Genomic DNA, 12,733 nt, shown 5'->3' with positions numbered 1-12,733 from the left:
AAACGAGCGTACTATGCTTAAACAAAGGGGACGAAAGTGGGATGAGGGCAGAGTTTGCTAAAGTGGACTAGGAACACAGACTAAACAGTGGCACAATTGAGGAACAGTGGAGGACTTTTAAGGAGCTCTTTCATAGTGCTCAACAAAAGTATATTCCAGTGAAAAAGAAGGGATAACCAGCCGTGGATAACCAAGAAAATAAAGGAGAGTATCAAATTAAAAACCAATGCGTATAAGGTGGCCAAGGTTAGTGGGAAAATAGAAGATTGGGAAAATTTTAAACGACAGCAAAGAATGACTAATAAAGCAATAAAGAAAGGAAAGATAGATTACGAAGGTAAACTTGCGCAAAACATAAAAACGGATAGTAAAAGCTTTTACAGATATATAAAACGGAAAAGAGTGACTAAAGTAAATGTTGGTCCCTTAGAAGATGAGAAGGGGGATTTAATAATGGGAAATGTGGAAATGGCTGAGACCTTAAACAATTATTTTGCTTCGGTCTTCACAATGGAAGACACAAAAACCATGCCAAAAATTGCTGGTCACAGGAATGTGGGAAGGGAGGACCTTGAGACAATCACTATCACTAGCGGGGTAGTGCTGGACAGGCTAATGGATCTCAAGGTAGACAAGTCCCCTGGTCCTGATAAAATGCATCCCAGGGTATTAAAAGAGATGGCGGAAGTTATAGCAGATGCATTCGTTATAATCTACCAAAATTCTCTGGACTCTGGGGAGGTACCACCGGATTGGAAAGCAGCTAATGTAACGCCTCTGTTTAAAAAAGGGGGCAGACAAAAGGCAAATAACTATAGGCCGGTTAGTTTAACATCTGTAGTGGGGAAAATGCTTGAAGCTATCATTAAGGAAGAAATAGCGGGACATCTAGATAGGAATAGTGCAATCAAGCAGATGCAACATGGATTCATGAAGGGGAAATCATGTTTAACTAATTTACTGAAATTCTTTGAGGATATAACGAGCATGGTGGATAGAGGTGTACCGATGGATGTGGTGTATTTAGATTTTCAAAAGGCATTCGATAAGGTGCCACGCAAAAGGTTACTGCAGAAGATAAAGGTATGCGGAGTCAGAAGAAATGTATTAGCATGGATAGAGTATTGGCTGGCTAAAAGAAAGCAGAGAGTCGGGATAAACGGGTCCTTTTCGGGTTGGAAATCGGTGGTTAGTGGTGTGCCACAGGGATCGGTGCTGGGACCACAACTGTTTACAATATACATAGATGACCTGGAAGAGGGGACAAAGTGTAGTGAAACAAAATTTGCAGATGACACAAAGATTAGTAGGAAAGCGGGTTGTGTAGAGGACACAGAAAGGCTGCAAAGAGATTTAGATAGGTTAAGCGAATGGGCGAAGGTTTGGCAGATGGAATACAATGTCGGAAAGTGTGAGGTCATCTACCTTGGGGAAAAAAAAAAACAGTAAAAGGGAATATTATTTGAATGGGGAGAAATTACAACATGCTGCGGTGCAGAGGGACCTGGGGTTCCTTGTGCATGAATCCCAAAATGTTAGTTTGCAGGTGCTGCAGGTAATCAGGAAGGCGAATGGAATGTTGGCCTTCATTGCGAGAGGGATGGAGTACAAAAGCAGGGAGGTCCTGCTGCAACTGTATAGGGTATTGGTGAGGCCGCACCTGGAGTACTGCTTGCAGTTTTGGTCACCTTACTTAAGGAAGGATATACTAGCTTTGGAGGGGGTACAGAGACGATTCACTAGGCTGATTCCGGAGATGAGGGGGTTACCTTATGATGATAGATTGAGTAGACTGGGTCTTTACTCGTTGGAGTTCAGAAGGATGAGAGGTGATCTTATAGAAACATTTAAAATAATGAAAGGGATAGACAAGATAGAGGCAGAGAGATTGTTTCCACTGGTCGGGGAGACTAGAACTAGGGGGCACAGCCTCAAAATACGGGAAAGCCAATTTAAAACCGAGTTGAGAAGGAATTTCTTCTCCCAGAGGATTGTGAATCTGTGGAATTCTCTGCCCAAGGAAGCAGTTGAGGCTAGCTCATTGAATGTATTCAAGTCACAGATAGATAGATTTTTAACCAATAAGGGAATTAAGATTACGGGGAGCGGGCGGGTAAGTGGAGCTGAGTCCATGGCCAAATCAGCCATGATCTTGTTGAATGGCAGAGCAGGCTCGAGGGGCTAGATGGTCTACTCCTGTTCCTAATTCTTATGTTCTTCTGTTCTTATGGATCAGTGCTGGGACCCCAACTATTTAAAATCTATATTAACGACTTGGAGGAAGGGACTACGTGTAACGTAGCCAACTTTGCCGACAATACAAAGATGGGAGGAAAAGCAATGTATGAGGAGGACACACAAAATCTGCAAGAGGACAGACAGGCTAAGTGACCGGGCAAAAATTTGGCAGATGGAGTGTAATGTTGGAAAGTGTGAAGTCATGCACTTTGTCAGGAAAAAAATCAAAGAGCAAGCTATTAATTAAATGGAGAACGATTGCAAAGTGCTGCAGTACAGCAGGACCTGGAGGTACTTGTGCATGAAACACAAAAGGTTAGTATGGAGGTACAGCAAATGATCAGGAAGGCCAATGGAATCTTGGCCTTTATTGCAAAGGGGATGGAGTATAATAGCAGGGAAGTATTGGTGAGGCCACATCTGGAATACTGCGTGCAATTTTAGTTTCTATATTTACGAAAGGATATACTTGCTTTGGAGGCAGTTCAGAGAAGGCTCACTAGGTTGAGGGGGCTTGACAAGGTGGATGCAGAGAGGATGTTTCCACTGATAGGGGAGTCTAGAACTAGAGGGCATGATCTTAGAATAAGGAGCCGCCCATTTAAAACTGATGAGGAGAAATTTCTTCTGTGGCATTCGCTGCCTCAGAGAGCTGTGGAAGCTGGGACATTGAAAAAATTTAAGACAGAAATAGACAGTTTCTTAAAGGATAAGCGAATAAGGGGTTATGGAGAGCGAGCAGGGAAGTGGAGCTGAGTCCATGATCGGATCAGCCATGACCGTATTAAATGGCGGAGCAGGCCAGAGGGGTCGTATGCCCTTCTCCTGCTCCTATTTCTTATGTTCTTATGTTAAGAAATTATTTGAAGCCTTTTGAATATTCTGGTCAGGCTGGCGCCCAAAAGTTAGACCTCTTTCCCCACTCAACCTCAGATACCCCTCTACAGCCCAATCTGTCAAACATCTATCCATCACATCACATGCTTGCGGCATCAATGCCAAACTCAATATGCAAGTTGCATCTTCACTGAAGAAAACTGCATGGCCTGAAAACAAGTGGTGCAATGCACTCTGTACTATAGGTTAAACTGCAGCACTCCAAACACTTCCAACGCAATGCTGCCCCCAAAGAAACCAATGCCACTCACCTTTGAGATAAAAAGAAAGGAAGTGATGTACAAGGAAACTGCCATCCGTTTGCTTGTCACATAGAAGCACCCCTTTTCCCTGTTTTGAAAAGAGAAGAAAATTTTGTCGAGGGCAAAACCTTTGCTCATTTATTTTCTACCTTTGCACAGTCTCCCTGCAATATTTCACTATTGCAAGGGAGTTGATCCCAAAGTGTCACTAAGACAGTGAGCGGGGAGGTTAGGAGATGTTTCTTGATGCAAAGTTGTTAATATATGGAATGCTTTTCCACATAGTAATACAAGGAACAGGAGTAAGCCACTCAGTACCTCAGGCTTGCTCCTTAGGTGCGGTGCCCAAAATGGAACACAGTATTCCAGATGGGGTCTGATCAAAGTTTTGTACAACTGAAGCACAGCTTCCTCCCCTTTGTATTCCACCCCCCTTGAGATAAAGACCAACATTCCATTAAACTTGGTGTGCTTGTTCAAAGGCTTTTAATGATTTATGTACCTGGACTCCCAAATCTCTTTGCTCATGTGGAGTAGTTGACGCAGAGACCATTGCATCTTTTAAGGGAAGAGTGGACAAATATTTGAAGCAGAGGAAGATACAAAGCTAGGGGATGAGAGCAGGTTGACAGGATCCATTTTGGATTGCTCTAGCAAAAGCGGTCACAGACACAATGGGCCGAATGGCCTCCTTCTGTGCTGTACACGACGATTGTTCTAATTCCAGTGTGGCTTACGGTCAGGCGTATGCAGAAGCTGATTTTTAGTCAAGCCTTCGGATGGATCAGCCAGATTATCCCATGATTAACTTAAAAGAATAGGCTGTCTCTCTTTTCTCTTGAAAAGAGAAGCCCAAGGAGTGACCTAATGGATGTATTTAAAATTCTCAAAGGTTTTGATAGAGAGTAGACACAAGTGCTTCCACCTGTGGGGAAACATAGAAACATAGAAAATAGGTGCAGGAGTAGGCCATTCGGCCCTTCGAGCCTGCACCACCATTCAATAAGATCATTGCTGATCATTCACCTCAGTACCCTTTTCCTGCTTTCTCTCCATACCCCTTGATCCGTTTAGCCGTAAGGTCCATGTCTAACTCCCTCTTGAATATGTCCGATGAACTGGCATCAACAACTCTCTGCGGTAGGGAATTCCACAGGTTAACAACTCTGAGTGAAGAAGTTTCTCCTCATCTCAGTCCTAAATGGCCTACCCCTTATCCTTAGACTGTGTGCCCTGGTTCTGGACTTCCCCAACATCGGGAACATTCTTCCTCCATCTAACCTGTCCAGTCCAGTCAGAATTTTATAAGTTTCTATGAGATCCCCTCTCATACTTCTAAACTCCAGTGAATACAGACCCAGTCTATCCAGTCTCTCCTCATATGTCAGTCCTGCCATCCTGGGAATCAGTCTGGTGAACCTTCGTTGCACTCCCTCAATAGCAAAAACGTCATTCCTCAGATTAGGAGACCAAAACTGAACACAATATTCCAAGTGAGGCCTCACTAAGGCTCTGTACAACTGCAGTAAGACCTCCCTGCTCCTATACTCAAAACCCCTAACTATGAAGGCGAACATACCATTTGCCTTCTTCACCGCCTGCTGTACCTGCATGCCAACTTTCAATGACTGATGTACCGTGACACCCAGGTCTCATTGCACCTCCCCTTTTCCTAATCTGCCGCCATTCAGATAATATTCTGCCTTTTGTTTGCCCCCAAAAGTGGATAACCTCACATTTATCCACATTATACTGCATCTGCCATGCATTTGCCCATTCACCTAACCTGTCCAAGTCACCCTGCAGCCTCTTAGCGTCCTCCTCACAGCTCACACCACCACCCAGTTTAGTGTCATCTGCAAACTTGGAGATATTATACTCAATTCCTTCATCCAAATCATTAATGTATATTGTAAATAGCTGGGGTCCCAGCACTGAGCCCTGCGGCACCCCATTAGTCACTGCCTGTCATTCTGAAAAGGACCCGTTTATCCCGACTCTCTGCTCCCTATCTGCCAACCAGTTCTCTATCCACGTCAGTACATTACCCCCAATACCATGTGCTTTCATTTTGCACACCAATCTCTTGTGTGGAACCTTGTCAAAAGCCTTTTGAAAGTCCAAATACACCACATCCACTGGTTCCCCCTTGTCCACTAGTTACATCCTCAAAAAATTTCAGAAGATTTGTCAAGCATGATTTCCCTGTCATAAATCCATGCTGACTTGGACCGATCCTGTCACTGCTTTCCAAATGTGCTGTTATTTCATCTTTAATAATTGATTCCAACATTTTCCCCACAACTGATGTCAGGCTAACCGGTCTATAATTACCTGTTTTCTCTCTCCCTCCTTTCTTAAAAAGTGGTGGTACATTAGCTACCCTCCAGTCCATAGGAACTGATCCAGAGTCTATAGAATGTTGGAAAATGATCACCAATGCATCCAGAATTTCTCAGGCTTTTTCCCCCAAGTGCTCTGGGATGCAGCCCTGGGGATTTATCGGCCTTCAATCCCATCAATTTCCCTAACACAATTTCCCAGCTAATAAGGATATCCTTCAGTTCCTCCTTATCACTGGACCCTCGGTCCCCTAATACTTCCGGAAGGTTATTTGTGTCTACCTTCGTGAAGACAGAACCAAAGTATGTGTTCAACTGGTCTGCCATTTCTTTGTTCCCCGTTATAAATTCACCTGATTCTGACTGCAAGGGACCTACGTTTGTCTTCACTAATCTTTTTCTCTTCACATATCTATAGAAGCTTTTGCAGTCAGTTTTTTTGTTCCTGGCAAGCTTTCTCCCTTGCTCTATTTTCCCCCTCCTAATTAAACCCTTTGTCCTCCTCTGCTGAATTCTAAATTTCTCCCAGTCCTCAGGTTTGCTGCTTTTTCTGACCAATTTATATGCCTCTTCCTTGGATTTAACACTAACCTTAATTTCCCTTGTTAGCCACGGTTGAGCCACCTTCCCCGTTTTATTTTTACTCCAGACAGGGATGTACAATTGTTGAAGTTCATTCATGTGATCTTTAAATGTTTGCCATTGCCTATCCACAGTCAACCCTTTAAGTATCATTTGCCAGTCTATTCTAGCCAATTCACGTCTCATACCATCAAAGTTACCTTTCCTTAAGTTCAGCACCCTAGTCTCTGAATTAACTGTGTCATTCTCCATCTTAATAAAGAATTCTACCATATTATGGTCACTCTTCCCCAAGGGGCCTCGCACAACAAGATTGCTAATTAGTCCTTTCTCATTACACATCACCCAGTCTAGGATGGCCAGCCCTTTAGTTGGTTCCTCGACATATTGGTCCAGAAAACCATCCCTAATACACTCCAGGAAATTCTCCCCCATCGTATTGCTACCAGTTTGGTTAGCCCAAAGTCGCCTAACTGCTGTACCTTTATTGCACGCATCCCTAATTTCTTCTTTGATGCTGTCCCCAACCTCACTACTACTGTTTGGTGGTCTGTACACAGCTCCCACTAGCGTTTTCTGCCCTTTGGTATTCCACAACTCCATCCATACAGATTCCACATCATCCAAGCTAATGTCCTTCTTTACTGTTGTGTTAATTTCCTCTTTAACCAGCAACGCCACCCCACCTCCTTTTCCTTTCAGTCTATCCTTCCTGAGTGTTGAATACCCCTGGATGTTGTGTTCCCAGCCTTGGTCACCCTGGAGCCTTGTCTCCGTGATGCCATTTATATTCATTAATTGCTGCCTGTGCAGTTTATTCATCCACCTTATTACGAATACGCTTCGCATTGAGGCACTGAGCCTTCAGGCTTGTCTTTTTAACACACTTTGCCCTTTTAGAATTTTGTTGCAATGTGGCTCTTTTTGATTTTTGCCTTGGTTTCTCTACCATCCAGTTTTACTTCTTTTCTTTCTATCTTTTGCTTCTGCCCCTATTTTACTTCCTTCTATCTCCTGCATAGGTTCCCATCCCCCTGCCATATTAGTTTAACCCCTCCCCAACAGCACCAGCAAACACTCCCCCTAGGACATTGGTTCCGGTCCTGCCCAGGTGCAGACCGTCCGGTTTGTACTGGTCCCACCTCCTCCAGAACCGGTTCCAATGTCCCAGGAATTTGAATCCCACCCTTCTGCACCACTCCTCAAGCCACGTATTCAGCTGAGCTATCCTGCGATTCCTACTCTGACTAGCATATGGCACTGGTAGCAATCCTGAGATTACTATCTTTGAGGTCCTACTTTTTAAATTTAACTCCTAGCTCCCTAAATTCAGTTTGTCGGACCTCATCCCGTTTTTTACCTATATCGTTGGTACCTATATGCACCATGACAACTGGCTGTGCACCCTCCCCCTTCAAAATGTCCTGCACCCGCTCAGAGACATCCTTGACCCTTGCACCAGGGAGGCAACATACCATCCTGGAGTCTCGATTGCGGCCGCAGAAATGTCTATCTATTCCCCTTACAAGAAAATCCCCTACCACTATAGCTCTCCCACTCTTTTTCCTGCCCTCCTGTGCAGCAGAGCACCCATGGTGCCATGAACTTGGCTGCTGCTGCTCTCCCCTGATGATCATCCCCCTCAACAGTACCCAAAGCGGTGTATCTGTTTTGCAGGGGGATGACCGCAGGGGACCCCTGCACTACCTTCCTTCCACTGCTCTTCCTGTTGGTCACCCATCCCCTATCTGGCTGTGTACCCTTTACTTGCTCCAGAGTAAATCCACCCGCAGCTCCAGTGCCGCAAGAGCAAAACAAGAGACCATCAATAAGACGATTACCAAGAAATCAAATAGGGAATTCAGAAGAAACTTCTTTACCCAGAGAGCAGTGAGAATGTGGAACTCACTACCACGGAGTGGTCGAGGCGAATAGCATAGATGCATTTAAAAGGAAGCTTGACAACCATATGAGGAAGAAGGGAATACAGGTCGAGTGTTCGAAATCCGGAAACCTTGGGACCGAGGCCGTTCCAGATATTTCCGGGTTTTGAAACATTTTTGCCTGGGCTGAGATAGGTGGGGTCGGGCAGCCGAGGTAAGGGGGAGAGGGGGAGTGAGGCCGTGGCGAAGCCAGGCCGGGCGGAGTCACAGCGAAGTCGGGCCGCCGAGGACTGGGGCAAGGTCGGGGGTGGTGGGGTCCGGATTTCGGCACATTTTCTGGTTTCCAGACGACCCCACCACGGATCGGCCCGGTGTCGATTCCGGAACATTCTGAATTTTGGAACTCCGGATTTCGGACACTCAACCTGTAAAAGGTTATGCTGAGAGAGTTAGATGAGAAGGATAGGAGGTGGCTCAAATGGACCATAACACCACAAGAAATAGGAGCAGGAGTAGGCCATCTGGCCCCTCAAGTCTGCTCTGCCATTCAATAAGATCATGGCTGATCTGATCTTTGCCTCAACTCCACTTCCCATAAACCGTGTGTCCCTTATCCTTCAAAAATCTGTCTATCTCCACCTTAAATTTATTCAATGACCCAGCCTCCACAGCTCACTGGGGTAGAGAATTCCAAAGATTCACGACACTGAGAAAATAAATCCTCGTTTTAAATGGGCAACTTCTTATTCTGAAACTATGCCCCCTAGTTCTAGATTCCCCCACGAGAGGAAACATCCTCTCTGCATCTACCCTGTCAAGTCCCCTCAGAATTGTAGACGTTTCAATAAGATCACCTCTCAGTCTTCTAAACTCCAATGAGTGTAGGCTCAACCTGCTCAACCTTTCTTCATGACAACCCCTTCATCTCAGGAATCAACCTAGTGAACCTTCTCTGAACAGCCTCCAAAGCAAGTATATCCCTCCTTAAATAAGGAGACCAATACAGTACACCAGGTGTGGTCTCTGTACAGTTGTAGCAAGACTTCCTTACTTTTATACTCCATCCCCCTTGCAATAAAGGCCAACATTCCATTAGCTTTCCTAATTACTTGCTTTACCTGCATGCTAACTTTTTCAGTTTCATATACAAGGACCCCCAGATCCCTCTGTACCACAGCATTTTATAATCTCTCCCCATTTAAATAATAATTAGCTTTTTTATTTTTCCTACCAAGGCGGATAAACTCACATTTTCCCACATTATACTCCATCTGTCAAATTTTTGCCGACTCACTTAGCCTGTCTACATCCCTTTGCAGATTCTTTGCATGTTCCTCACAATTTGCTTTTCCATCCATCTTTGTATCATCAGCAAATTTGGCTACATTACACTTGATCCCTTCATCCAAATCATTAATATAGATTGTAAATAGTTTAGGCTCCAGCAATGATCCCTGTGGCACCCCACTTGTTACTGTTTACCAACCAGAAAATGACCCATTTATCCCAATTCTCTGTTTTCTGTTAGCTAGTCAATCCTCTATCCATGGTAAAATATTACCCCCAACCGCGTGAGCTCTTACCTTGTGCAGTAGTAACCTTATGGGCCCAAGTTTCAACAGCAGTTGCTCCTATTTTTTTGGAGCAACTAGTTTTTTTTTGGAGTATCCTAAAAATCGCAATTCTCCACATTTAGGCCCCAAGTTTCCACATGATTTGCTCCTGATTTTTAGGAGCAACTGGTGGAGAACGGAGTATCTTAGAAATCGAAATTCTCCACATTTAAGTTTTCTGCAGTTCTAGTCAGGTAGAATTTTTTTTTCAAAAGGGGGCGTGTCCGGCCACTGACGCCTGATTTGAAAGTTTCCAGTGAAAACGTGCTCCAAACTAACTTAGAATGGAGCAAGTGAAGATTTTTGTAGGCTTGAAAAAACCTTGTCTACACATTAAAAAATCAGGCGCAGGTTACAAATTAGGCGTCGGGAACGAGGTGGGGGGGGAGGGGAGGGGGGGAAGGGAAGTCATTACATTCTACAATAAATCCTTAGTTATACTTAGTCAAATATTATACAAATAAATCCAACCTGAATAAAAATTTATAAGCAAAGAAAAGATTAAATAAACCATGTTCCTACCTGTGTGAAAGTGCTTCAGGCAGACCTTTCAGGCAGCCGTTCCCGACGGGCCCGACCGACGGCAGGAGGGGGGAGGCAGGGAGAAGGCTGCAGGAAGCCTCAGAAGTTCAGGCAGCCGTTCCCGACGGACCCGACCAACGGCAGGAGGGGGGAGGCAGGGAGAAGGCTGCAGGAAGCCTCAGAAGTTCAGGCAGCCGTTCCCGACGGGCCCGACCGACGGCAGGGGGAGAAAGCTGCAAGAAGCCTCAGTGCTGATCATGGAAGGGCAATGTGGTTTTATTAAAAAATGTTAAAACATTGAACAGCTACAAAGAATTTGAATAGTCTCAAACAAGTGCATATGTCCCGTTTATCACAGTCTATCTTTAATTACAGAATGCACTCCCTCACCCTCACACACAGAAATATCAAGAAAATTAAAATGCAAGCCTTTGCAAGGGTTCAATAAACAAATGTTCACTTTTTCTGCAGCACTTTTTAAAATGGCCGAGTGCCAATGTTTCCTTCAGACTGCGCGTGCGTGAACGCTCCAACGCGCACGCGCAGGGTTGCCGGCATGAAAAAAACTCATTTAAATGGTACCCGCCCCCTCCCACTTACAAAATCGGCGCGAGTGGTAGGCTCCGCCCCCTGGGCGCCGCGCCAAGCAGACATCGAGCTGCAAAGCGCTCGAGAATAGCGCGTTTTTTTTCAGGTGCCGTTTTCGGCGCGAAAAACAGGCGCCCAGCTCGGAGGGGCGCCTGTTTTGCCGCGTGTGGAAACTTGGGGCCATAGTTTGCTCCAGTCAGGTAGTTCAGTTTCTTTTTAGTTCAGTTTTCTTTTCAAAAGGGGGCATTACCAGCCACTTATGCCTGTTTTGGCCATTTAAGCAAGTTTAGACAGCGAAAAGTTACTCCAAAGTAACTTAGGCCAGAGTAAGTGTCCACTTTTGTACGCTCAGAAAAACCTTGCGGACACTTTAAAAATCAGGCGCAGGTAGCCAGAGAGAGGGGGGGGGGGCGGGGGGGAGGATTTTCGAAAGCATAAAACACTTCATTTTTAAAAGTAAAGAACCATCATCAATAATAAATGATAAATCAATCAATAAATAAATCAATAACTCAATAAATAAAAATGCTCAAAGTAATTAAGTTTATGTACTGGAGTATATTGTATAAACTGCCAACATTATTTCCTCAGCACTGCAAACAAAGTGGCCTAAATCGGCGTGTACACACTCCATACTGCCGTGTTGCCATGGGAACTGTTCAGGGAGCACGGGAAGGCAGCGGCCGGCCTGTGCGGCAGGCCACTCGGCCTGGGATAGGGACGGCGAACATCGCGTAGTCCCTTCGGCCAGGAATAGGGTCGCCCGGAGACAGGACGTGCTGGGAGGGCCCGGAGCTACTGCACACGTGCGCAGCTGCCAGCATTCTTTTCAGCGCAGGGCTGTAGCTCCACCCCCGCTGCTTCTGCTGCACTGGGCCGAGTCCAAAGTAGGCCTGATCATCTTGGAGAATACCGAGGTAAATATTAGGCGTGCTTTTCGTTCTAGAAAGTCGGCGAACCTCTCGGAGGTGCGCCTTTCTATGGGTCGGTCGAAACTTGGGCCCTTTATGTGGCACCTCATCAAATGCTTTCTGGAAATCCAAATACACGACATCTATTGCTTCCCCTTTATCCACCCTGCTCGTTACATCCTTAAAACTGCACCTCCCCTTTTACTAATCTGTCACCATTCAGATAATAATCTGCCTTCCTGTTTTTGCCACCATCATGGATAAGCTCACACTTATCCACATTGTACTGCATCTGCCATGCATTTGCCCATTCACCTAACCTGTCCAAGTCCCCCTGCAGCCTCCTAGCATCCTCCTGGCCACCCAGCTCAGTGCCATCTGCAAACTTGGAGATATTACATTTAATTCCATTGTCTAAATCATTAATGTATATTATAAATAGCTGGGGTCCCAGCACTGAACCCTACGGCATCCCACTAGTCACTGTCTGCCATTCTGAAAAGGACCCGTTTATTCCCACTCTTTGCTTCCTGTCTGCCAACCAGTTCGCTATCCACGTCAATACATTACCCCCAATACCATGTGCCTTAATTTTGCACACTAATCTCTCGTGTGTGGCCTTGTCAAAAGCTTTTTGAAAGTCCAAATACCTCACATCCACTGGTTCTCCCTTATCCACTCTACTGGTTACATCCTCAAAAAATTCTAGAAGATTTGTCAAGCATGATTTCTCTTTCATAAATCCATGCTGACTTGGACCAATCCTGTCACTGCTTTCCAAATGCGCTGCTATTACATCTTTAATAATTGATTCTAGCATTTTCCCCACCACCGATGTCAGACTAACCGGTCTATAATTCCCTATTTTCTCTCTTCCTCCTTTTTTTAAAAAGTAGGGTTACATTAGCTACCTTC

General features: G+C 45.1%; 1 protein-coding gene across 4 annotated transcripts in view; it reads right to left on the bottom strand.

Moving 5' to 3' along the window:
• Positions 1-12,733, bottom strand: part of elp6 (elongator acetyltransferase complex subunit 6) — a 51,597-nt gene that overhangs the window by 24,608 nt on the left and 14,256 nt on the right. For 3 of the 4 annotated variants that reach the window (XM_070894989.1, XM_070894980.1, XM_070894994.1), the window contains exon 2: positions 3,387-3,465. The exons of the other annotated variant lie outside the window; for it this stretch is intronic. In XM_070894989.1, coding sequence (XP_070751090.1) covers positions 3,387-3,465 — 79 coding nt within the window. The remainder of the gene's footprint in view (positions 1-3,386; positions 3,466-12,733) is intronic. 4 annotated transcript variants of the gene reach the window in all.

Source organism: Pristiophorus japonicus, chromosome 1 (assembly GCF_044704955.1).
Source record: "Pristiophorus japonicus isolate sPriJap1 chromosome 1, sPriJap1.hap1, whole genome shotgun sequence".
Taxonomy (NCBI): domain Eukaryota; kingdom Metazoa; phylum Chordata; class Chondrichthyes; family Pristiophoridae; genus Pristiophorus; species Pristiophorus japonicus.
This window is presented reverse-complemented; position numbering and strand designations above follow the sequence as displayed.